Source organism: Ctenocephalides felis, unplaced genomic scaffold (assembly GCF_003426905.1).
Source record: "Ctenocephalides felis isolate EL2017-DRISC unplaced genomic scaffold, ASM342690v1 CF-g0.4_SCAFFOLD_01170, whole genome shotgun sequence".
NCBI classification, from domain to species: domain Eukaryota; kingdom Metazoa; phylum Arthropoda; class Insecta; order Siphonaptera; family Pulicidae; genus Ctenocephalides; species Ctenocephalides felis.
The window spans coordinates 9823931-9849279 of NW_020537324.1; the positions used below are offsets into that span (position 1 = coordinate 9823931).

At 29.7% G+C, this 25349-nt stretch overlaps 4 protein-coding genes and 1 long non-coding RNA gene across 5 annotated transcripts; 2 read left to right on the forward strand and 3 right to left on the reverse strand.

The window, feature by feature from the left end:
* Positions 1–2496: 2496 nt before the first annotated feature.
* LOC113368162 lies at positions 2497–3428 on the reverse strand. Its single transcript, XR_003366354.1, has 3 exons — positions 3191–3428; positions 2864–3075; positions 2497–2791 (listed from the first exon to the last, which is right to left on the reverse strand). It is a non-coding gene; the product is annotated as an uncharacterized LOC113368162 (long non-coding RNA).
* A 9467-nt stretch (positions 3429–12895) lies between these two features.
* On the reverse strand, positions 12896–16094 carry LOC113366286 (transmembrane protein 87A). Its single transcript, XM_026607868.1, has 10 exons — positions 15958–16094; positions 15816–15876; positions 15636–15736; positions 15331–15576; positions 14934–15092; positions 14456–14739; positions 14169–14387; positions 13981–14101; positions 13743–13893; positions 12896–13561 (listed from the first exon to the last, which is right to left on the reverse strand). The coding sequence occupies exons 1-10, from the start codon at positions 16054–16056 to the stop codon at positions 13344–13346; spliced, it is 1659 nt and encodes a 552-aa protein (XP_026463653.1). The 5' UTR covers positions 16057–16094; the 3' UTR covers positions 12896–13343.
* Positions 16095–16302: 208 nt separating this feature from the next.
* Positions 16303–20348, forward strand: LOC113365951 (WD repeat-containing and planar cell polarity effector protein fritz). Its single transcript, XM_026607496.1, is given in 14 exon segments — positions 16303–16570; positions 16640–16854; positions 16857–16955; positions 17032–17152; positions 17234–17413; positions 17489–17603; positions 17667–17873; positions 17939–18102; positions 18171–18325; positions 18401–18713; positions 18802–18971; positions 19035–19972; positions 20067–20220; positions 20280–20348. Coding segments are annotated over 14 exon segments (2976 nt in total). The 5' UTR covers positions 16303–16487; the 3' UTR covers positions 20342–20348.
* A 271-nt stretch (positions 20349–20619) lies between these two features.
* LOC113366424 (N-acetylgalactosaminyltransferase 7-like) lies at positions 20620–22857 on the reverse strand. The gene is made up of 2 exons (XM_026608021.1): positions 22581–22857; positions 20620–22491 (listed from the first exon to the last, which is right to left on the reverse strand). Exons 1-2 carry the CDS (start codon positions 22753–22755, stop codon positions 20918–20920), a joined length of 1749 nt encoding a protein of 582 aa, XP_026463806.1. The 5' UTR covers positions 22756–22857; the 3' UTR covers positions 20620–20917.
* Positions 22858–23561: 704 nt separating this feature from the next.
* On the forward strand, positions 23562–24916 carry LOC113366778 (protein YIPF6). Its single transcript, XM_026608433.1, has 6 exons — positions 23562–23684; positions 23982–24107; positions 24182–24260; positions 24323–24491; positions 24563–24720; positions 24789–24916. Exons 1-6 carry the CDS (start codon positions 23655–23657, stop codon positions 24905–24907), a joined length of 681 nt encoding a protein of 226 aa, XP_026464218.1. The 5' UTR covers positions 23562–23654; the 3' UTR covers positions 24908–24916.
* The last annotated feature ends 433 nt before the right edge of the window (positions 24917–25349 follow it).

Sequence of the window (25349 nt, forward strand, 5' to 3'; positions counted from 1 at the left end):
TATATGTGCGAATAAAATTTATGTCGACGATTTCGAGAGCACGGATCAAACATTTGTCAAAAAATTGTTCGATTCCTACTGATGAAAAACATGGTGGCTGATTAGTTTCCGACAGTTTTAAGGCAGGTCCAGCCGTATTGAAGATACGGGGCAAAAAGTGCCAAAAATGGTATTTTGGTTTTTAGAAAACGGAGCGTCCGATTTCAATTATTAAAAAAGCATTTTACTCGACAAATGAACAAAATGAACATAAAAAAGTAAAAAACGCCATTATGCGGTCAAAAATGATTATTATTAGACATATGTACATCAAATTATCAGATATTTTATAGAGATTTTAATAGCAAGTATAAATTTTGTTTACATTCCTATGGGTTCCGTACCAATGTTTACGCGTTAGATGACGACGCGGCGCTCACGCGCTTCGATATTTCGTCTTTATGCAGTTAAAGCAGTACGATTGCTTTGAGAAAAAGTTCAGAATTTCCAAAATATTGCAAAATAAATGATTTAAGATAGAATGATTTAAGATAGAATGATTTAAGATGATTTAATATGGTTCGAAATTCTATTAAAAGTTTCAAGTCATTGATCAACTTTTATTGATTATTATTGATTATTTTTAATTACTCGAATTTTGAATTGCGGTACGGGAAGTTCCAGCAATGTGCCTTAAGGCACGATGCCTTAATTGCCTTAAGACAGAATTCCGCTCACAGCTAGTTTTATTTTACATCCGATGGTATTCGACGTTCTAAATATTCATTGAGCATCGATTGTAACACTTTTAGCTTTAGATATTTTTATTTTTAAATATAAATATCAATTATTGAATGCACCTATAATTAGTGTATACTTCGTAACATCTTTTTTCGTTAATTATTTCTAGATTGATTATACCAACTTTAAAAAGCGAGATTAATAATTTTATAATTACTTCGTTTACTAATTAAACTAACTATAAAAATCCATGCGACACTTTAAACAATGTTTCCATAAAAATAATAAATAAACATTTAATTACCTATCAAAATCGAAAATAAGAATATATAAAGTTTCATACAATATCTTCATGAGCAAATTGCGTAAACAAGACTTTAACAAAACATTACACTGTCACGTAACAGCGCTGGAAACTTAATTACCTCAAAGATAATAGTTTTCCAGTTTATAAAATTTCCTAACGTCTCCTATTTCTGCATAAATGCTAAAGCCCGATAGCTTCAGAAAAAAAATCCAAGATAAACCTTAATTGAAACGTCAGTCATAGTAGCACTGGTATTGATCCTTTCATTTTGCAAAATATATATTTATCCACAGTATGTAATATAGTGATGAATATACAAATACAATCGAACATTTCCAGCGATTATAAGTATCTAATATTGATGCATGATTTTATTTTGTCACCCGGAAATTGTTTTACTGACATTTATAAATAGATTACATGATTTATAAACATAGAATTTAAATTTTATCAGCTGTATCAATTGCAGGTTTAGATTTATGGTTATTTACAAATGTAAATGTGTATGAATATTGTAACAAAATTTGTTGTTTTGTCGAAACTATTATTCTGAATTTTGGTCAATCGGAAATAATTGAATTTTGCAACTGATAATTATTTTTTCAAAGTAGGAGCAAGTGGTTATATAATAATATACTTAAAACTGCAGGCCAAGCTATTCGTTTTGTGAAACAAAATTTTCGAGACACCAAAACATTGAAGATAATGTCATATTATAAGATGACCATTAGATAAGCGATCTGATAATACTTTAAATTTAAAGGGCATAGCATTTTATTTAGATTTTACCAAATATTTTTCGATCGCCAATTAACTAGTTGTGTATGGCATCGTGCCTTAAGGCAAATTGCTGGAACTTCCCGTATCGTAACGAAATGTTCGAGGAATATTGAATGTTTTCAAATAGATTATTATAAATACTGTAACATTGTGTAATATTTATAATTATATAAACTGAATTACGAAGTTAAAATTATTAAATTTGGTTCTCTAAAAAACTACCATTTTTGCACAATTAGCTCAATATCTCCTAAACGGCTACACCTGCCTTTACCAAAAACTAAACACGACTTCTTCCAATAATTACAAGTTGAATGTTCCTTTGGATCGTTCAAATCGGATACGTTCTCTCAAAACATCGATTTCTATTTTCTGCACTCTTGGCCTCTATCTCCGTAACGGCTGGACCTGCCTTTGCCAAAAACTAATCAGCACATCTCCCTATCAATAGGAATCGAATGTTTTTTGAACCATTCAAATCGGTTGATCCGTACGCCCGAAAACGTGGACGAAAAAATGCGGACACACAAAACACACACACACACATCAATTTTTTTATGAGTTATGCCAAAATGTTCAGAAACCTTCAAAACGTGAAGATATGCAAAAAAAAATATATTTGATTTTCGGCCCATTACAAAAACTACCCTAAGGAAATTAATAAAGGATCTTTATAAATTTTAGCTCATGTGTTTTACTGACATTTATAAATAGATTACATGATTTATAAACATAGAATTTAAATTTTATCATCTGTATCAATTGCAGGTTCAGATTTATGGTTATAAACAAATGTAAATGTGTATGAATATTGTAACAAAATTTGTTGTTTTGTCGAAACTATTATTCTGAATTTTGGTCAATCAAAGGATGATAATTGGGTAGGTCTCGTTGCCAAGAACTTGGTCCAGTTTGATATCAAGCAGTAATGATATTATAAATATCAAACATAATATCATGTGAAAATATCCCATCGGAGCATTCCTACAAAAATTATTAAATCAAAAACAGTACTACTACACAAATAGATTATAAATGTGAACAACAAGCAACTACCGGGTTGTTTTCTAGACCGAATTTTACATTAATAATAATAATGAGTAGTACTGTCTTAGGTTGGTGAGCTGAGTTAAACTCCAACTGGATTCAGAAAAAAATAGTGTGAAAGATTTGTCATTGCCATTTCACACCGCAGTGCCCAACATGGGCTATTTTCAATTGTACGCATATTTTCGATGGTCAATTTTATTCGGAATTTGCCAATATACCTTGAGATGCGTAATAAAATTTAGGTATTATTAGATAATACTATTTTTATGATTAACAAAAAAAAATTCTATATTACTTGATTTCATGCATCATATACATAGAAGAAATACTCACCTCGAGCCGAAGAGCAAATATTAATCACCACGTGCACGAAATAGACTACATCAGGTCTGCATCACAGATCACCGAAAATTAACCACTATAAAGTTATCGTTTGAGCAATGTTCATATATTTCCACTTAATTCATAATAGCGTTAATAGTATTTAAAAATAATACGTATTTAAAGTTCTTTCAATTGAATTCAGATCTACACCACGCTATGAAATAATATAAATTGTTGCGTAACACATTCTTCCTCAAAAACTATGAACGAACTGAAAGTATTCGCTCCAACATTTGGCATAGATTAAGGTCGAGGTACATGTTACCAACCACAAAATTATCTATCGATAAATTATATTGGAATATCGATCAAGTATTGCCAAATATGTATCATGCAATTTTATCAGCATTGAAAGTCAACAGTAGTCTTATGGTGTTATCTGGTGTTACCCAAAAGGAGCCTTTTATTGAAGATTTATTTTAACCTTGAGCTATTAACTAGTGGCGCATGGCGTTGTGCTTTAAGGCAAATTGCTGGAATTTTCCGTTCAAGGAATATTGAATATTTTCAAATAAATTATTATAAATAATGTAACATTCATTATACTTATTTTATAAAAAGTAAATAAACAAAACTTAATAAATCGGATTTAAAATGAAGAACATTGTCTAAGATTTTTAAGTATTATATAAACCGAATTGCAAAGTTAAAATTATTTATTTCATGTATATAAGTGATGTTTAGAACTTTAGCTAGAATTAGAATTAAAATCCAAATCATTTTTCAGTAATTAAAAAAAATTGAAAATTAAAAAAACTGAAATAAAAAAAATATGTCCTCAAAGGCAATCTGTTCGTCAACTATTTTAAAGCAGAAACTATTTTAAATCATTCAAATCAGATGCTTAACTCTCAAAAACTGCCATTTTTGCATATTTAGCTTTAGATCTCCGAAACGACTGGGCCTGCCATTGTCAAAATCTAACACCACTTCTCCCCATCATTACGAATCGAATGTTTTTTGGATCATTCAAATCTGTTCATCCGTTCTCTTAAAAACTGACATTTTAACACTTTTTGCTCCATATCTCTGAAGCCGCTGGACCTGTCTTTATCAAAAACTAACCAGCAGGTCTCCTCATCACTAGAAATTAAACAATTTTTGAACCATTCAAATCAGATAATCCGTACGCCCAAAATCGTCGACAAAAATTTGTCTAACACCACTTCTCCCCATCATTACGAATCGAATGTTTTTAGATCATTCAAATCTGTTCATCCGTTCTCTTAAAAACTGATATTTATATCCATCTTTGTACAAAATGTCAAATTTGAAACTGCTTCACCAGCACTGAAATCCAACAGTAGTCTTATGATGTTAACCTGGTGTTACCCAAAAAGAGCGGGTTATAGTACTGTGGATTCCTTGTAATTCCAGCTATTAAAAATTATTAATTAAACCTTGTATATGTTATTTATATCCATCTTCGTACAAAAATGTCAAATTCAAAATTCCTTTACCCGTGATGAATATAAATTCCCAAATCCTTTCAGAGATATAAAATGATCTTATTTCAGCTCTAATCTGTCCTGTCATTGGACACAGAGACATCGCGAATAAAATTTAAACGCCGCATAATGAAAGTAATATTGTAACAAAACGTCATAATAAGCCGAAGATTTTGGGATTAAGATATAGCCCCTCATTGTTGGATAGGACATAAAAGCGAAAACTGAAACTTCGTTAGCATTGCACTGTTGCGTTCATATTAAACATTTAAAATATTCAGAATTATCCGGGCTTTTGCTGTTTATATTATATACACTTAAGGCTTGCGCTAAATGCTGAAAATACGTTTATGGAATATGTAATGCTTATTAAAGATTTTTATTAAGTTTTTCATTAAAACTCTTCACTGACGCTATTAGAATGTTGCCGAGTAAAACTCACATCGGTAAAGGAAAGGGTGGTAGTAAATGCTTGAGGAGTAAGAAAGTCTTGGTATCTTGATCATTTGTTATCATATCATATCCCTGTTTTATATAAAACATAGTCGAAATATGTACTTGTATTAATTGCATACTAATAAAAAAATGCATAAGTAAAAACCTACAAGCGCCCATCCAACATCAATGGATTCAAAGTAAATCTATTGGTAAAGATTGGTGTGTTATTGTATAAGGAAATACTTGATTTTTGTTTTTAATTTATTAATTATATGAATATTTTTAAGTAGTTTTAAGGATAAAATAACGTTGCAGATGCATATAAAGTATACGGCAATAAATTTCCCTTTGTTTTCAGATTTGAAGACCCACAACGTAGAAAATTAATAAATATTGCTCAAGCTAAAAAATCTAATCTAATGCACTAATAGTATTTCCTGATAATAACAAACAAATCGTTACTAATAGATTTACTTTAAACTAAATATAAACAATTGATATTTGATACGTACATGTGGTTAAAGTTAAACATGTAATCATTATTAAGTATTTTTGGACAACTTGATATCATATAGTAGTGATATCCATTTTCGCTTGTAAATATAGATCAAAAATATATTTCCAAGTGAAAACAGCCTTTCCCCGTCATTACTGAATTAACTTAGAAAAAATATTTTACGAATGTTACATAAATTCTAATAATAACTGAGTGCGATAAAACTAGTCAAAAATAATGGTACAATTGCCCCAAGTTTTCAAAAATTAAGACTTTCTGTTAAAATATGAATTTAAAATTTAAAAAATCGCTCCACTTTCAGAGAAACTCATTTAAAAAAAATGTACTAAAGTGTGTTAGCAAATTTCATTCAAACCTATATTTTTTAAAATCCAATTTCGAACCAATATAAATATTTAAATCGACTTTTAAGACAAATTGTTGTCAAGTATCTCTTCGTTGTTAAATCTTCAAAGTAATTACGTGGCCAAGGATCCCGGAATTATTAAATATTTAAAACAAAAATCACATTCAAAATTGGATTTATAACTTATCTTAAACACACGCATGCATCTTAATTGAGATGTTCAAATATCAATTAAGGAGCAGGGTTAATGCTGAATTAATAAGAGCCTTCTAAACTTTATACCCGAACAGACGTACATAGAAAGTTTCGAGGGGGTAATGTTTAGCTAATCTTATTTAGATTAATCTTATAATAATATCTCAAATTTAGGAAGTAGATTTTTTTAAATAATATATAGATTTTCTTAAATATACAGAGTTATACGAATAACTATTGTTAACCTAAATAAATTTAAAAATATTATTTTATACCACCACCAAGACCATGAATGTACATTAAATATAAATATTGCATAACCATAGCATTTCTATTTTATGCGAGAATTGGCTCAATAGTCAAGTTAAAATCGTCCTTTGTGGGAACTAAAGTTCAGAGTATTAGGGGAGTCTGGATACGGTTGTGCTACGTTTTTTTAAATCAGCATTAATTTTGTTAATTTAGCTGGGAGAAAAGTAAAGTCTACACAGTGGAGACCACTGGGTTGCCTTCTTTTGAAAAATCCTGGGCTAGGATATACGTTGGCAACCACAGTTCAAAGAACACATAGATGTGATTCCTGAAAAAAATGTTACCAATAACATATACTTTATGTATGAAATAGAAGAGTGGTTGACCACTGGATTGACCTCTTCAGAAAAATCCTGGGCTAGGATATACGTTGGCAACCACAGTTCATAGAACACGTAGATCTGTTCGTTGGAAAAAATGTTGCCAATAACCACTTGATAAGCACGTTTCCTATCGTATCTCTGATACAAATTTTAATAGAAACTTAAACCTTGCCTTCAATAATATATCTAACGTTGCAATCCCCAAGTGCACCGCATGCACACGTGTGCGAGACCGGAACTTTTCCTTGTTGTATATTTTTTCAAGAATCCTGCAAGAAAAGCCTGAGCGGAATAACGTGAGCTTGTCGCGATATTTTATTGCTTTTCTTCTCTGCCCACACGACGTTGCACTTTTTGCAAGATGCGGCCGACTCGGAAATTCTTACCATTGTAATTGTCACTGTTTATTCCAAGGATTCCGAATGGTTTTTCTGTAGACGTCATTAGAAAATAACAAGTTTTTCTGTGTTTTATACATTCATTCATTGAGCTTGAATTCATTCTTACATTTCATATTTAAAATATGAAAGGCAATTAAAACCAATCACAGGCAACAGCATAATTCTACTAGTTGATTGATAATCATCATAATTTTACTTCATGTTCCTCTATATTTTGATCGCATTAAAATATTATTATCAAGCTAACTTATCAACATTTAAATAACAGCATTTCTAAAAATAATTTACTTTTATTTTTATTTTTAACAGTAATCAGAACTTAATACTGAGCTGCTCTGATGATACTTCTCCTTAAAAGACAACCTAACGGTTGACTTATTTAAGTTTGATATATATTTCAGATTTGCTTTCTGTATCGTTTGACACCAAAATTGGATTTAATTCAAAATTTGACCTTTTGTTGGTGTTTTCTCAATAATGGTTGCATAAATTTCAAAAATTCAAAAGCCATTTGATGAAACTCGATAAAGACTTCGTGTTGAATAGTTTTGCATGAGTTTTATAATTAGTAACTACCAAATTTAGTAACTACCAAATTTTCTTTACGTTTGTGCTATAAATTCTGAATCAATTTTGAGAATTCAAAATCTGTTTGAAAGATATCAAAGAATTGTGTTGATTAGATTTTGGTAAAGATTGATCCAGCCATACGTAATTAGCTTTTAAAAGTATATTCTTGACAATTTTGATGGAACTTTGTACTGCTTTTGATGATAGAGTTCACAATCTAAAAAATATTAATATTTAAATATTGCAATTGCAATAGTGGACTGTGTGTCTAATGATATATATTATATATATATATATATATATATATATATATATATATATATAAGTATGTGCATATATGAAATAAAGTGTCTTTCATGAAATAACTCCGAAAAATTAAATGACAATTTCAGCTTGTAATGACTAAAGTTTCTAGCAATAATGATACAACAACGGTTATATTTCAGCCATATATTCAGCAACTAAACCACAGGCATTTAATGTTGTGTTAAATTTCAATTTTGCATGTTAGACTTTCAATGCATTTGCAGCCGCCATAAATCTTGAACATACAGCTTTCGTACAATTGTGTTCTAAAACATTTGCGTCTCGCGAGAGTTCCGGAGCCGGTCGACCCGGTTCTTCGGGGCTCCGGGTGTCCCAGGTTCGTAGTTTCTCGCAGGTTCGACACCGGCGCCTGCGACACAATGACTTAATACCCGAGACGTCGACTTAATCGCGAGTTTACGCGCGGCACAAAACTTCGTTTGCGACTCGAAAGCAATTACTTTAAACGCTGTTGCCGCCACTGCTGCCGGTATTGCTTCACGAGGCGGGCACGCGAAATTGCGCTAAACTTCGTGCGTTATATATCAATCAGTCGACGGAGCGGCGATAAAATATATAGGTATGCAGGTCGCAGCATGAAGCCGTGAGCTGCCGCGGTAAAGATCGATTGCAATCAGCAGGATTTCTACTAAACTGGGAACGATTCATATTTTACCACATTTCATCGCATAAAATTTACTGTATTAAAGGTCGTAATGTATTTATAGAAGAATCGATAATGGGTAACCAATTAGTGGTACTTGTAAAATTCAATTATTATGTAACTATGACACATAATTACTTAATTTGAACCTTTGGAGTTCATTCCTCCAAATACAGTATTCATTTTGAAATGGGAACACTTGAAATATCAATCATCTTTGATCAAACATTTTTAACTTCCCGTAGGGTAAGTTATTGTAATGGGCCGAAAATCAAAATTGAAAATTTTTACATTTCTCGACGTTTTGAAGGTTTCTGAACATTTTGGCATACCTCAGAAAAAATGGATGTGTGTGTGTGTATATATGTATGGATACAGATTTCCAGTGACGTTTTCGGGCGCACGGATCAACCGATTTGAATGGTTCAAAAAACATTCGATTTCTATTGATAGGGAAAAGACCTGATTAGTTTTTGGCAAAGGCAGATCCAAATAGAAATCGAGTTTTTGAGAGAATGGAGTATCCGATTTAAATGATCTAAAAAACATTCAATTTGTAATGATTAGGAGAAGTGTTTATTAGTTTTTGGCAAAAGCAGGCCCAGCCATTTTGAAGATACGGAGCTAAATGTGCAAAAAATGGCAGTTTATGAGAGAACTAAGCGTCCGATTTAAATGATTCAGAGAAATTTCTGCTTGTCTTAACAAAATAATTGATTTCGGAAAAAACATTTTTTTGTTTCAACTTTTTTCTTCAATTTTTTTTTTCAAAAATATGCTTCAGCAATTGCATTGCTAAGAAAATATATCTGATCACTATCTGCTGAAATTTTGCAAATTTAATTTGTAATTAATCATTGTATATATCAATCAAATTCATTGTATATAACAATTATAAATTTATAATTATGTCTTTTAAAATCTAATTTATAAAAATGTGAAAAATTAGTGTTCATAGTTAGAAACCGATTTAAACAGTAAGTGGTAACTAGTAAAATTTCAAAGTTATAACAGCGATTAATTAGCCTAAACCTCCTAAAATGTTCCACCAAGTAATTATTGCATCAAACTTGTGAAACGGTGGTGCATGATAAAGTGTGCATGTTACTAGACGTTTTAGATGAATTAATACGTCAAGGAGACTATGTGAATATTAAATCATAGATATAACTATTTGCACACTTAAAATAGTTTTGCTCACGTTATTGCAAAGTCTATATTTGGTACTAGGTATTTAAAATTGAGTACAAACATTTTACTATAAATTATAACAGTACCATTGGTTTGCATATTATTAACTTTTTATTTAATAATTTTATGTATTGTCGACGTTTCAAGTCCTTCTGAATCATTTGACGCCAACATTAAAAGAAGTAAAAAAGTAGAAAGCATTATTCAACTAAAATAAAAATATTGCTTTCCATCCTTCACCGACGATTCCAATAAGAAACCATTCAATTTGTTAATGTACAATTAATTTTAAAACTGAAGGATAGCTCAAATTAAATTTATATTGGAAACTAGTAATTTCATTATGTGGAGATAAAAAAAATCAATTCCCAATTAGCTTTAAGTGTAAATTGAAATTTAATTAATTATTATTTTATTTTTTCCAGCGGATTCTGCAGGATCACATTCAACGTGTCTGATGTGCCACAAATCTACAATTCTGAGTGAAATGGTAGTGATTAGTGCATTTTTGATAAATACTGTGATTCGATGGATCTAGAATTCGATCTAGTTTTAAGTGAACTGTATTAGTATAAAAAAGACAATATATAATGTAACGTTTTGATAAATTTCTATATAGTTATAATTTGTTTTCATAATTGTCGATAACAGCGAATTGTCATTGAAAACAAGATTACACATCCGTCGTTGAAAATGCAATCACTGAAGTCGTTTAAAAAATTCGTGGATAATATCTTTGAATATTTCATAAAAATAAAATGGCAAAAACCTTGTTTAAAATACATTATAATATTTGAACATATTTTGTTATGACTAAAAATATTTTTTATACCTATTATTTGAAGTATGTATAATATTATATGAAAGTTTCGATTTTTTTTATTAGGAGCCTTATTCAATGTTTATATTATATTAAATTTTGAAATAAAAATGCAAATACTATGCAAGCCAAATACTAAAAAAAACTCAATTTCAAATTGTGAATATTCAACATTCCAAATTTTATCGCAGTTTTTGCAATGTTCCGTATTTTGATAAATCGAAATTACTTTTAAATATAGGTATTAGTACTATTAAAAAAAAACATTGCAAAAATGATGTGAATAAATGATAAAAATGTGTATGAATAGTAGATTTAATGCAAGAAAGAAAACCAAATGTTTCCTATAAAGATTATATATGTTAAAACTAAATATTGTCTTCAAGAAATATTGAAATTTTATAATTTAATAAAAAATATGCAAAATATATATAGTTTACCAATGTACGATATTCCCAATTATTTTTTCCTTATTGCATCAAATATAATAATTATTAATTGCTTGATATGTATTTTTATAGTAAATATTTATCTTTAGTGCAATTGATAAAGCATATTTTTAATAATCATCAAAACTAAGTGAGTGGCGTTTATGAAAATTTACATATAAGAAATTTAAAAGAATTGAAATAACTACTATATAAAAGAATAATTTACTGCTTTTTATATATGTATATATTTCTGACTGTTCTGAAGAATAGGTATAAATTAAACCGCAAAATGTATTAAAATAAGAATGTATGTGTATAAATAATATGTAATAAATCTATTTATAAAATAGCTGGTTTAAATTTTACTGGTTTAAAAAAAAATATTTCTATGTTTATTTTATGGATTAGACTAAAATATAGTCTGGAGTGAGCAACGGTAAAAACTAATATAATTGAAGGAAACGTCTATAATAAAATTGGAACACAATATATTTATTTATGCTTACAATAATAGTATATATACATCAATTAAATACAAATTTGCATTTGTTCAGTTCGTTACCTTAAAAGGCATTAATGACTTCAATTCTGGCAACATTAACTTTACATACTACTTAAAACACTTAGTACAAACCAAGAAAAGATTTATGAAAGCTTATTCACATTCATACTTTTAACTGAACACAATTCTGAAGCATACAAAGATAAAATCATGAAAATTTGGCGATAAATTATTTGAATTTGTGGATGAAATGATTCGATACTTTGTAAATGTGACCGGATTAATCAAATGTTTCGTGATTGTAAATGTGGACAACGTTTGTTGAAATCATGGATTAAATTTATACGGTGTAAATATATTTTGTATTAAGCGTTAATTAATTGTAGTCGAATAATAAATAATATTATTATTGTGCATAGTTAATCGCGGAAAAATTATGGAAGAAAAAATACTTCAAAATTTGTGATCGAAAACTATTTGCGGCCAGTGTAACAGAAAAGATAAGGAAGTTAAATTTTTATATGAATGTAACTATCTTTTCCAAGGATTATGACTTTTACCGATAATGAGCCATATAAATTCTTATTAGAATCATATCTAAATGAAGATAATTACCTCTCTAAAGCTAGCAAGACCAAATTGTTAAAATCAAATAAAAGCCATTTATTTAGAATCCATAAAAGTTTTGTACTATGTGCCATCAGGAAAAACAGGAGGCACCATTAGCCCTAATATTAAATTTTAGCATAACTTCCTTTAGCATAAATAAAAGCAGAAATTGAAAAAAACTTATTTTGCTTTATCTTCTTTTTAAATCTGATAGTACAGATTGATACAAATTCAGTTCTATCAATTTTCAATTTTATTGTATTATTTTTCTTTTAATACAAACTAGTTTTGCTAGCAGTGCCTTGTGTTTCTTTTTAATTGCACATGGTACAAAAGTTTATTTTACAGGTCTGAATCTATTTTGCCAATTTGGTCTTGCAAGCTTAAGAGAGGTAAGGTAATTACTATAGTTACAACTACATAAGATTTATATACAGCCTTTACTATATTTAAATACTATTAATTATTAAGTTTAGATGTAATTTGTAAAGTATTAATTAATACGTAATTATTTCAATAAATATTTGTTGTTTTTATACAAATGTCAAATATTAAGTGCAGTAAATAAAAAACATCCAAATGATAAAAAAAAATCGTCCTCAGAACAAAAATTTTACCTGTTAACCAATCTTAGTTATATTGATCTCAACATTATAAAACAGATTGATCAACAGTACTTTAACTATTTAATCATATAGTTTGTCTATGTGAAGTTTAAAATATATATGCCACAAAAATAATGATGGTGATTTACCATCATAACTTATTAAGGCAAAGTTTTCAGATATGAATGAACCTGTAGAATATTCTATACAGATCTCATAAAAGAACTGTTTTGAGCGTCTTCATATTATATTACACGCTGGCTTGAAATAATATAATTTTATACAATCTAATACCTTATCACAAATTTGGAATACAAAGCAAGTTACTGAATTTTATATTACGAAATCAATCTTTGTGAGCAAGTAAGACCATAAAAAAAATCTCACTATGCATGTTACATTTAGCTTTAAAATTGAAAAGTATCTATTGCATTTTAGAAACCTCAAATTTTGTATTCAATATTTCTTCATCTGAATCAAGTATTGGCAATGTTGAATCTGCCATTGCTGAGGGTATATTTTCTTCCACCCACCTGAGATCTTCCTCTTGTGTTGTTGATGACTTTGGTTTGGGCGATGTGCTTCTATTTCCACCTCTCATTTTAACACCATATGCATCAGACACGAATTGTTCATCTTCATCTGGGAAATTAAAAATAAAAAACATTAATATTAAATTTGAACAGTATAGTATTACTAGTGCTTTTAACCAGTTTCTGCCTAATAAATTACTATTTTATACAATTATCTCAATTCTTGATAGAAACATTAATAATGGTTGCATACATTAATATTATGCTTGACTAACAATTAATTTTCATACCTTCTTCGTCATCCTCAGGATTATCTAGTAGTGGAGTAAATGCATATCGCTGATTATTATTTGTTGGTCTCCATAAAATCATTATAACAAGAAGTAGTACAGAAAATAGAATATGCCAGAATGCTTCATCTACCCATAATTCTTTGAAATCCTGTTCAAAAAAATATTAATTGTTTATTTAATATATTCAACTTTAAAAAATATGAATAAAGATAAAATTTATGGTAGAAAATCATACCTCTAGACATATTGCCAGCCTATGGAATTTTATGGAGTAAAGCATAAACACCACAGATGCTGTTACTGCAAATATGAGAGTGTTTGTGAAATGTCTGTATAAAGATAATTTTACCATATTTCTGCAACCAAAAACATTGATGTTAAAAATTTTTCACTGCAATTATTTTTTAATATGCAATTTATTACCTTCGTAACCTTAATGTGCGTGTTGTTTGTACTAAGGAAGTAAAAATCCACCAACAAATTGCAGAATCTAAGACAGCTAATGGTATACTGGCTACCAAAATCTGGTTACTAGGATCATTTTTTATATGCATCACTCTTAAATAACTTTCAACCGCAGCTAATATGAAGTACAATCCACCCGTTCCAACAACTCGATGTAACATTGGGCCTAATCGAGGCCTATAATAATCAATTGCATAACTTATAAGCCTGACACTTTTTTGATAAATATATAATTTTGTTCTTACTTGACTATACCAAATCCTAAGGACACAATTATGACCAGCATTCTTGCTAATGTCCTTTTTCCACAAGACACCCATTCAGCCAAAAGCACAGCTCCTTTTACAGATACTCCTGTAGCGTTTATATTTTGATATTCTGCATAAAATGTTGCTTTTTCAAGCATTCCTAAAAGTATCACACCACCAATCCAAAACTGAATTCTTAGCAAATCCCTCCATTGTAAAAATGACACAAATAACCACACTACTCCTAATATAACATATACTATACACATTCCTCCATAGAACTAAAATAATTTAAATATTATTAGAAAAGTTGAAACTTTCCATTTGCAGTAATTTTGTAAAAATGACACAAATAACCACACTACTCCTAATATAACATATACTATACACATTCCTCCATAGAACTAAAATAATTCAAATATTATTAGAAAGTTGAAACTTTCCATTTGCAGTAATTTAACATTTAAAATATTACTGGTAGTAATGGCCAATCAACTGCTGAAAGATATCCGTAACTGCCTTGCATCTCAATATTTACTTGTGCATTAAAATCTTTGTCTTCTTTGTTGAACATATGAAGAGTAAGCATATAAATTCCATCAGCAGGCACTGTATATACGGGGTTTGGAGTATCCTTTAAAACAAAAAGTTTAATTCATAATTCAAATAAAGGATAAACTTAAAGTAGCCAGATATATTCTTTGAAATGCCTTTTGGTACAAAATAATATTTTTATATTAGTAAAATATGGCAAATCAAGTCTTGATTTACAAACATTATATTTCAGGAGTAACATAAATAAAAACTGTGACTTCAAAAAAATTATTAAATATTAGATAATATAAAAAATATTTGTAAACTGGTTGTCTTACCAATTTAGGATGGCTGAGTAAAGCTTTAACAGATTTGGTATTTGAATTTCCATTTGCTGTGTTATCTCTTTGTGATCGATCACCTCCTGATTTATCTTTATTATCATTTTTATTATCTTTAATATTTGGCACTTCTTCAAGAATTATATGTCCTTTGCAAGCTCTTGTTATTGGAATGCTTGATATGCTCAAGCTATGATTATTTATGCTTTGAATTTCAGCTACAGGGATAACATTATAAAATACCTAACAAAATATTAAATTAAGAAGAGAGTTATTTTTAGAGAATGTAATATTAAGCTCACCCCATTTCCAACTTTTAAATACTCCTGCCAACATATATATTCACGTAACGTCCATTGTATTTGCACCTCAGGAGGTGGTTCTTCTAATGAAGAACATGTTACTAAATAAATAAAAAATGTTGATAGCATGAATTTTATGTAATAAATGAGGAACTTGATATAGATATAGACAATACTGACTCTGTATAAATATCTGTGAACCTTTGTATAAGGATTTTGGAATTGAAACAGAAGCTCTTTCCTAAAAAGACGAAAAAACATTAAATAACTATTGAATGCTATCCGGCTTTTGACGAATTTATTATTTAAGTTTTAATTATACCTTGTCTAATTGAACATCCCACTTGCCAATGTCAGGAAAAGCTATGCATTGAAGTATTGCACAAATAATTATGCAAATTAAAAATAGTTTTTTAGTCATTATTAAAAGTTGTAAATTTTATTTAAAGCAAATTTATGACGTTCAATTATGTTGAAATGTCAAAATTTGACATGAAGTATACACTTAATAAGCAATGTCGCCAACCTAAAGATAATTGTTGTTCATTGACTGTGCAATGTCACCAAATAGGCTAAATGTCATAACAAGGCAAAAATATTGTTCGCTTTTAAGTGAAATGTTTTGTTTTCAAAATAAATGTAGCGCTTAGTGCTAAATTGGTGCATTTAGTTACCTATATTTTCAATTAAATTTGAAAATATAGGTAACTACATTTTTGTTTAATCATACACAATTCGTGTTTAATTTGAGTGAGATACAATAAGTCCTTGTAAAGGATATGATCAAAAACTTGATACAATTTTTCCCAAAATAAGTGTTATGATCTTAAAAGCTTATATCAAATATTCGTGATGTTAACATTACTAAGCGAGGCTCGCTTCTGGAGCTTCCGAGATGACGTGGTTATTAATGATACAGATTTAAGTGTTTTTAGGTAGACACCCCTAACAATAGCCTGTACTTTTAATACCCTGTTCAAAACTAGTGATAAATCGTTTTTTAGATATCAAGAAAAAAAAGATTTTTCTGACAGTTATCATTATGAAGGCAAAAAGGATTTTGGTCAAAGCCGAGGCCTTATTTGGGCACCTAATAATAAAAGACCAATAAAGTTAAGAGAATCCATAAAAGAATTAGAAGAGCAATTAAATCAGCATAATGTTATTTATTGTCAATGGAGAGATCACAATAAAATATTATTAGTATTTTCTTCAGGGCTGATATTAATATCAATATTGATATTTTTACTGGAGATATCCTTAAAATTACTTTTGACAAATATTTAATAGGAAAGCTATTATCAGATTATATTTGCACAGGTAATCATCTGTACCATTTACTCGCATATGACATAGTTTTTAATATATATTAGTTACAATTATTTTGCTGTTTTAGTGGTCTATACTCCAACTCACATTTTATGTTCCTATAATGATAATCAAATCACAATAGTTTATTTTAATAAATATAGTGCAAGATTAGACTCTGTAGACAAACTTAGCAACTTAGAACCGAGGTAATGTTTATTTAAAAATTTATCATTGTATTGTGAATTTAGTTTTAAAAATGTATATTAACTTATAAAATTGAATTATAGATTAGCACATAAAGAAATTGCTGGTCCTTCTGGCAGAAAATTAGACCGCTATATAATGATAAATACTTCTGGAGACATGGTACTCATTTGGTGGAAAAGCTCGCAAGATGAAGTTTATCCTTGGGCACCACAAGTAAAAGAACAAGATCGAGCTAATATTCATGTTTATTTATTAACAGGGTACAAAATAAATTATAATTTATAATTGGTCATTACTTTCATTGTTCAGTCATCTTCAAGTTTAATATATTACAGAATTAAATTGGAGTTATTGTGTTATTACCGAACAGAGCAGGATCCTATTTCAGTAGTATTCTCACAAATTCATGACCACATAATAAGAACTATTGAGCAAAAAGTTTCAAAAAATGTATGTAATTATTGGCTTTGTGAATAATGCAGTAGAATATACAAATATATCCATTTTATTCAGGGTGAAGTTACAGTTGAAAATTGTACATATGCAGTTTCCAAAAACAGACTACAAAGAACAGCGGTCACCTCTATACCATTACAAACTCAAGTATGTTGTCATAGTTATAGTCCCGATGATGAAAAATTAATGTTAGGTTGTATAGATGGTTCTTTGGTGCTTTTTGATGATGGAAGGGGTATAACACATCTTGTTAAAGCTGCTTTTGTAAGTGTACATGTATGATTTCCAAATGGTGATAACTCAGGAATTATAATTAATAATGATTTTAGATTCCGACGACCATCTCATGGCATTTAGATGGAGCGATTGCTGTTATAGCAAATGAAAGAAGCCAGCTTCAATTTTTTGATATATCATTGTCAACTATAATAGTACAATTAATAAGTGATGATATGTCTTCAACAAATATTTTGGACCTAACATCATATTTCAGGTAATTTAAATAAAATTAGAGTAATAAGTATTTTTTTCATACATTCCTAAAAGTTTAAACATTTACAGTTACCCTCCTATTCTCTTAAAAATGTGTTGGAGCAAAAAATCCAATATTGTTTTGTATTCTGAAGAATATGCTCAAACGGACAGTTTTCTTTTACTTTTGTATGAACATGGACCTCTAGCAATAGTTCGATTGTTTGGAAGCAATGGGTTAACAGGTTACTTAAATTCTAAAAATATATTCAAAAAATATTTTACATAATTGATATTTTTTGTTAAAACCAAAATTACAGGCGACATACATAATATGGGTTTAACAGCAGATGTTTTTGTTCACCAATACTTATCATCTTGCTTTGTTGACAAAGCTATTAACATCCTTCTGTGCCTAAATTGGGATTCATATGGTTCTGTTTGTTTGAATTCTTTGCATAAAATTGTTAATTATTTACTTCAACAACCACTGAATGATGAAACAGAACTGCAATTGCAAACTGCACTTGCTAGTTTTCATGCACCATTAAGACCTATTTCTTATGAAACGGAATTGGAATATGGAGAGCAAGTTAGTGATATGACTAGAAGATTTTTTCACCATTTATTGCGGTATGTTTTCAAATGAATTTACTTTTTTCAACAATATAAATAGAAAATCTAAGGCAATAATTTGTTCAAATTTATAAACTATTTTCAGAAACCAATCATATGAAAAAGCATTCTGTCTAGCTATTGATATCAATCATTATGATCTCTTTATGGATTTGTATTACTGTGCCACAGACATCAATGATAATGAGATGGCCCAAGCTGCAAAAAGCAAAGCTGAAGAAGTGTATGAAAGAACTGAAAGTTTCAGCAGTGACCGTAAGAGAATTAAATAATATTCAATACAGTCAAGTATTTGAAATTGGGCTTGTACTCTTTCAGATTCCACATGTTCCAACTCATCTTGTTCTTTATGCTGTTCTGATGGATCTATTGAATCAGATGAAACATGCAGTAGTGATGATTGTCAAGGGCATGATGATGATTTAGAAATGCCCATACCTCAAAACTTTAACACCAAAATGACATCCTCTAACTTCAATGAAAAGAATATGCCACCTGTTCCCAATATTGCATCCTCCTCTTATATTCCGCCTCTACCCTATACTAAACATTCTCTCTGTTCTATACCTCCTTTGCCTGAAATAAGTTCGGCTAATTCAATCAAAACACATCACTTCACTAGTAACAATAATAGTCCAAGAACACCAATGAGTGTAACACAAGCAAACTTCAGTAGTAGATATGATTATGAATCAAAATTCCCAAATGTTTCAAGTAATTTGGCGGGTGCCAAATTTAGTTCAAATCATATGAATATACCAAAACCTCCAATGGCTTTACCTAGAAGTATGCCAAAACATCATATTGTAGACATAATCCCTAAACCAATTCTTAATAAAGCCCAATCTATACCAGCCTTATATAGTTCAAGTCCTGACCAGACTCAAAATGCAATCAAACCGATGGTGCATAATACATATATATCTTCAAGCTTCACAAAAGTGCATGAAAATCTTGTCAAACCACCTGCTCCTATATTTCAATACCCTTTAATATCTGGTCAAATACCTAGACAATCAGTGCAATTGAATTATGCATCAAAATTCAGTAATAGCATCCAATGTAATACAAAGGTTCCTCCACCACCTTCAGTTACAAATGCAAAAGCAATGTTAAATCTCAATCAAGATCAAAGCATACATCATCCAAAGCAATCATCTTCCATAAATAATCCTCCAAATGGAACTGGTTCAAAGCAAAGTGGAGAAAAAAATAAAGTAAAATTTTCTGATACTGTCACTGTTGCTGTTGTACCGGTAAGCAAATATTTTAATTATAGTAATTATATTCAATTCATCATCATTCATCAGCATTTGTATGATTTTTTTTTATCAATGTCATTATATTAAGGAAATTCCAAGGAGAGATAAAGTGAATGTCATAAATGATGCTACCAGAAGATCGAAAAGCATTTACCAAACTGATCCAAAACGAGAATTAGCAGATAGCCTACCATTGTGCCATCCCAATGAGGATTATTTAAAAGATTTTACACCCATGTTAGGTAAGATTATCATGTAAAATATCACTTGATTTTAAAATATCATTGTAAATTTGTTCTAGATAATAAGACTGAAGAAGAAAGTAATAGCAAGATAAAAGTTGTCCATTTCGGTGTTGTATAAATTTGAATAAAATATATTTTTGCATATAAATAATTCTCCATAAAATCAGTTATTTAAATTATTATAATAAATTGATGTCTAATCATGTTACATTATATATATAGGCCTACTAAAATATATCTTTATACGTTTATATAAATAAATCTTTATAATTATTAGTTATCTTTCATTCCATAATGTAAAATTGAAATTTCCATTTCGTTTTACTTACCAAGAATATATATATATATATATATATATATATATATATATAGCATAATGTACAATTGTGTTGCAAATATACGCGTATCCGTAGATAAACAAGGATCTTAAAATTTTGATATACTAATCTTAGATATATTTCTCATAAACTTGCATAATTGAATTATCAAATTTGGTTTTTAACTATTCTTTGCGAATTTTTTAAACCGTGCGCTACAGATACTAGTAAAAATATATCATTTATTATGGTGTGCGTTTGTAGAGCTCTGCAGGTCGTACTGTTTACACTAGCGTCATAAGAAGTCATAAAAATAAATAACTACTAAAAAAAAAAAATTGAAATCGTTTTACTATTCTATTATTGAAATCCTAAACTCATTCCCACTTTGGATATATTCGTTGAAAAATCCATTGATGATACAAATTATTTACATCGCATGACATTAGAGATAATTGCATTGTTTGTGGGTGCATTGCCATGCACTTTTTACGTTTTTGATGAATTAAAGTACTGCTTGATTCATCATATTTCCAAGGCCCATCAACTGTGCCTAAGCGGCAAAATGCTAATTTAACACCCCATGTATCAGCTTCAATACATCGTTCTCCTACCCCCAATTGCCCAGCTGCATTTAATCGAATAAGTTGGTTGTTTCCCAACCCATGGCAATGCTGAGTTGCCATCAGTGAAGGAGGAGAACGACCAAAAGTATCTAAGCAGTTACCATTTGCACGTGATCTTAATTCACCCCAGTGAACATTCTGAGGCAGTTCAGGAAATTTATCTAAAACATCATATGCTACATTATCCATATACCATTGGAAATCTTTGCATTGTAGCTTATTTTTGAGCTGGACTTGTGCTGATATATCACCCATGTCTAAAAATTTTGCCATTGGTTCCCTAGTATAAAAGAACTCTTTATGTTTTTCATCAAACCAGGTTTCAATAACTCTTTTATAATTATTTTTAATAAGTGATCCCTTTTTGGTGTGTGCTAGATCACCAAAACCGTAGGGCATAAAACTTCTATAAACATGACCCACCTTTGAGCAAGGTACCCATTCAATACTTCCACCACATTGCCAAATCTTAAAACTCAGTTCAAAATTTTCTCCTCCCCAAACCAGTAAGCCTGGGTCATAAGCCCCAATTTGCAAGAAATATTCACGATTTATGGCAAATAGGCCTCCTGCATGCGTTGGACTTTTATAAGGATCACTGTTATGCTCTCTGATATAAATTTCACGATATGGAACCTCATTTTCCTTATACAACATTCCCCATTCAAAAATACCTCGGAAATGATGCCTATCATCATAAACAGGTTGATATTCGAATGTTTTATGATCAATGCGGTCAATGATAGGAACTGTCATAATAGTGCTATCTCTGTGAATGGGTGCTAAAAGCGGTGGCAACCAATTAGTGTTCACCTCACAGTGTGCATCTAAAAATATTATAACCTCTCCTGTTGCTTCTTCAGCACCACGAGATCGACTTCTTATTAAACCTTCACGCTGATCATTTCTAATTAATCGAACTAGTCCTTTCCACTGTTTAATATAATATTCTAATTTTATGCCTAAGTGCTCTTTATCAGAGAAGTCATCAACTAGCAATATTTCATGAAGAAGATAATCTGGACTTCTATTAATAACTGAATATACGGTTCGCAAAAGAACAGACCACCCTTCATTATGGAACACTATAATTACACTACTTTTAGGCAACTTGGTTGGGTAGTTCCAATGTTTGCATTCCTCAAGTCGAGTATCTTCAATAGTACGATCTAAAGAAATTTCATCTGAACATACCATATTCATCCCATACTGTGATTCAGATTCCGCTACATCCTTTTGTTGATCCTTCCTCAGCCTATGGGGCCGACCACCTTCACCTGGTCCCTCTCTTATCAGAACATTCTTCAGCTCAAAATTACCCAATCCTATGAGAATAAGCAATCAACAATTGAATAAAAACTCAAATAACCTCAAAAAATATGATTTAGATCAACTGAACAATTTGTTGTCTTACCTTCGACCAGTTGAGGCAAATCTTTAATATTACTAGTATTTTTAAAAGCTGACAGCCGTATAAATTTTCTTTCTTTTTGTATTGTCCATGTCAATAAAATGTAAAAAAGCGGAATAACTATTATCGAAAAGAGGGCTATGGAAAAAAATCGTCGACGCCACGACGCAAAACGCATTTTTTGTGTTAGTTAATAATGTCATTAAATGATTTTTATACAAACATTTGGCGACATGTCTCGAATCTTCGACTGTTTAACGTTTTATGTGAATCACCAGTTTAGATCTGAAGTAGTCCAGTAATCCAAATGCACATGTATTTTGTTTGTATTCAAATTATTTTCCGCACTGGAAAGATAAATTCATTAATAAAAGAAGAGTATATGGATAAATTTTTGCGCGATAAAGTGGAATAAAAATATAAATGTATAAATAAATAAGAATTTTAGTAACTCCAGGTGTAGCGCCGACATCATAAGCTCTGCTTCAAATCAAACTGTTGATCAGAAAACATATGCGAACATTTGGAAGATCAACTACAACTACATCATTAGTAGTGTAAATAATTCACACAAAAGCACATAAATTTATAACATATAAATATATAATTGTGTTTGGTAAAGCATTATTATATTGTCTAGAAACTACATCTTCATTCCATTATTCCATCAAAAATTCAGCTTTAACACATATTGATCTAAATATGAAAATCATTAATTTTATATTAGATCAAAATCAAAGTGCAAGGCATAACTTGGACACCCAACAATAATATAAATTATTATTTTTATTATTATTTTGCCGTTTTTTATTTGTTGGTCTATACTATAATAATAGTATTTTTAATAGATAATTAAATTTCAACAGTTTATACATTTTAAATTTTACACTTGTCAGTTGAAATGCCGTTTTTTGAATATTTTTTTATTTTGGTTTCGTTCGTTGCCAACTTAATGGTACAAATTTTTCAATAGTTTGACAGCGATGTTTGTTTTGCAAGTAACAAATGCCACATTTGACAGTCCACGTATAAAGTAATACTAAAAATATTTATTTTAATTTAAAATAGTATATAAAAATGAAAGATAATGAAGGAGCACAATTGGATGTGAGTATCTCCGTTGAATGTATTATATTATCGTGCATAGCAAAAATATGTTTTCTTCTGTAACTAAATATTTTATTACCATTCATGCTTTACCAAACACAATTATATATTTATATGTTATAAATTTATGTGCTTTTGTGTGAATTATTTACACTACGCTATATAATAAAAACATTTCTTTCTCATTGAATGATAACTCAAACACTATTCAAAATGTATGTGGTAATAAAAACTTGCCGTAATGGGTAATTTTATATAATAAGTATAAATGTGAGCTAATATAATACTTTTACTTAGATGTACGAGGATATTTTGCCAGGATCACTGGAAGGTGAAATGACAGTGGCAGGTTTACAAAAACCAGTTAATTCAGCTGGAAAATTAGAATTTAATACCCTTGATGAACCTATACGCGATACTGTGGTATGTGAAATAGAAATAAACTAATTGTAACAAAAAAAGTTGTACTTTCTGTGCTCAAGACTTGTCTTTTGTAGATGAGAGATCTTCGTGCAGTTGGAATTAAGTTTTATCATGTGTTAATACCAAAACAAAAGTCTAGCCTTCTTAAAGAGTGTAAATACAATGAGATATTAAAACACATCAAATACATACATTTTAGTGATTTCCATTTCCAGGGGATTTATGGGGTCCTTTAATACTTTGCACATTTATGGCCACAATTTTGCAAGGAAATAATTCTTTTGATAGCAATGACGGAGGGCCAGAATTTGCTGAAGTTTTCGTGATAGTTTGGATAGGATCAATGATAGTCACACTAAATTCTAAACTTTTAGGAGGAAATATGTAATTAGTATTTTATGCATATATCATTTCTCAACTTCTCTTGTAAAATGTCCTTTGAACCTATATTTCAGATCATTTTTCCAATCAGTTTGTGTACTGGGATATTGCCTCTTGCCTACAACTTTATCACTCATCTTGTGCAGAATTATTTTATTAGTGACACAAACTACGCTGCTTTTTATCATACGCTTGTTGATAACAATATGTGGATTTTCTTGGGCCACCTATGGTATAATACAAAAGTGATTAACTTGGTTATTCATATTAATTATAACATACTTTTTCTTATTTTTGTAGCTTCAATCATATTTCTGGGAGATAGCCAACCAGCAGATAGAAAGGCACTTGCTGTTTATCCTATATTTTTATTTTACTTTGTAATTAGTTGGCTTGTGATTTCAAATACAAATACATAATATATTAAATTTTAACCCTTATTTTTGTCCAAATGTATTCTGTAATTCTTTGGTAATATGGAAGTCATTCCATTTAAAACCCGAATGCTGATATAATGTTAACTATCAATGATTAAATTTTCATTATTAGAAATAGTAATAATGTGTCACAAAATCATTAAGTTCACTTAGTTTTAATGTAATATATTTTCTGAAAGATAATTATTACATATACATGTATAAAAAGTAAGTTTGTCTTGAAAAGCATCAAGAGATAATCATTCCATATGATTGCAAGTAATATTGAATGTAATTTTTGTTTACAGTACCATTTTATGATTCTTGTGGTAAATTGTTCCTTCTTTTTGAATCAGTTTTCACAAAAAGTCATCCAAATTGCTAATTAAATGTAATTTATGTGATGTTAAACTAATAATATATTACTTATTTTAATTGCAAAATT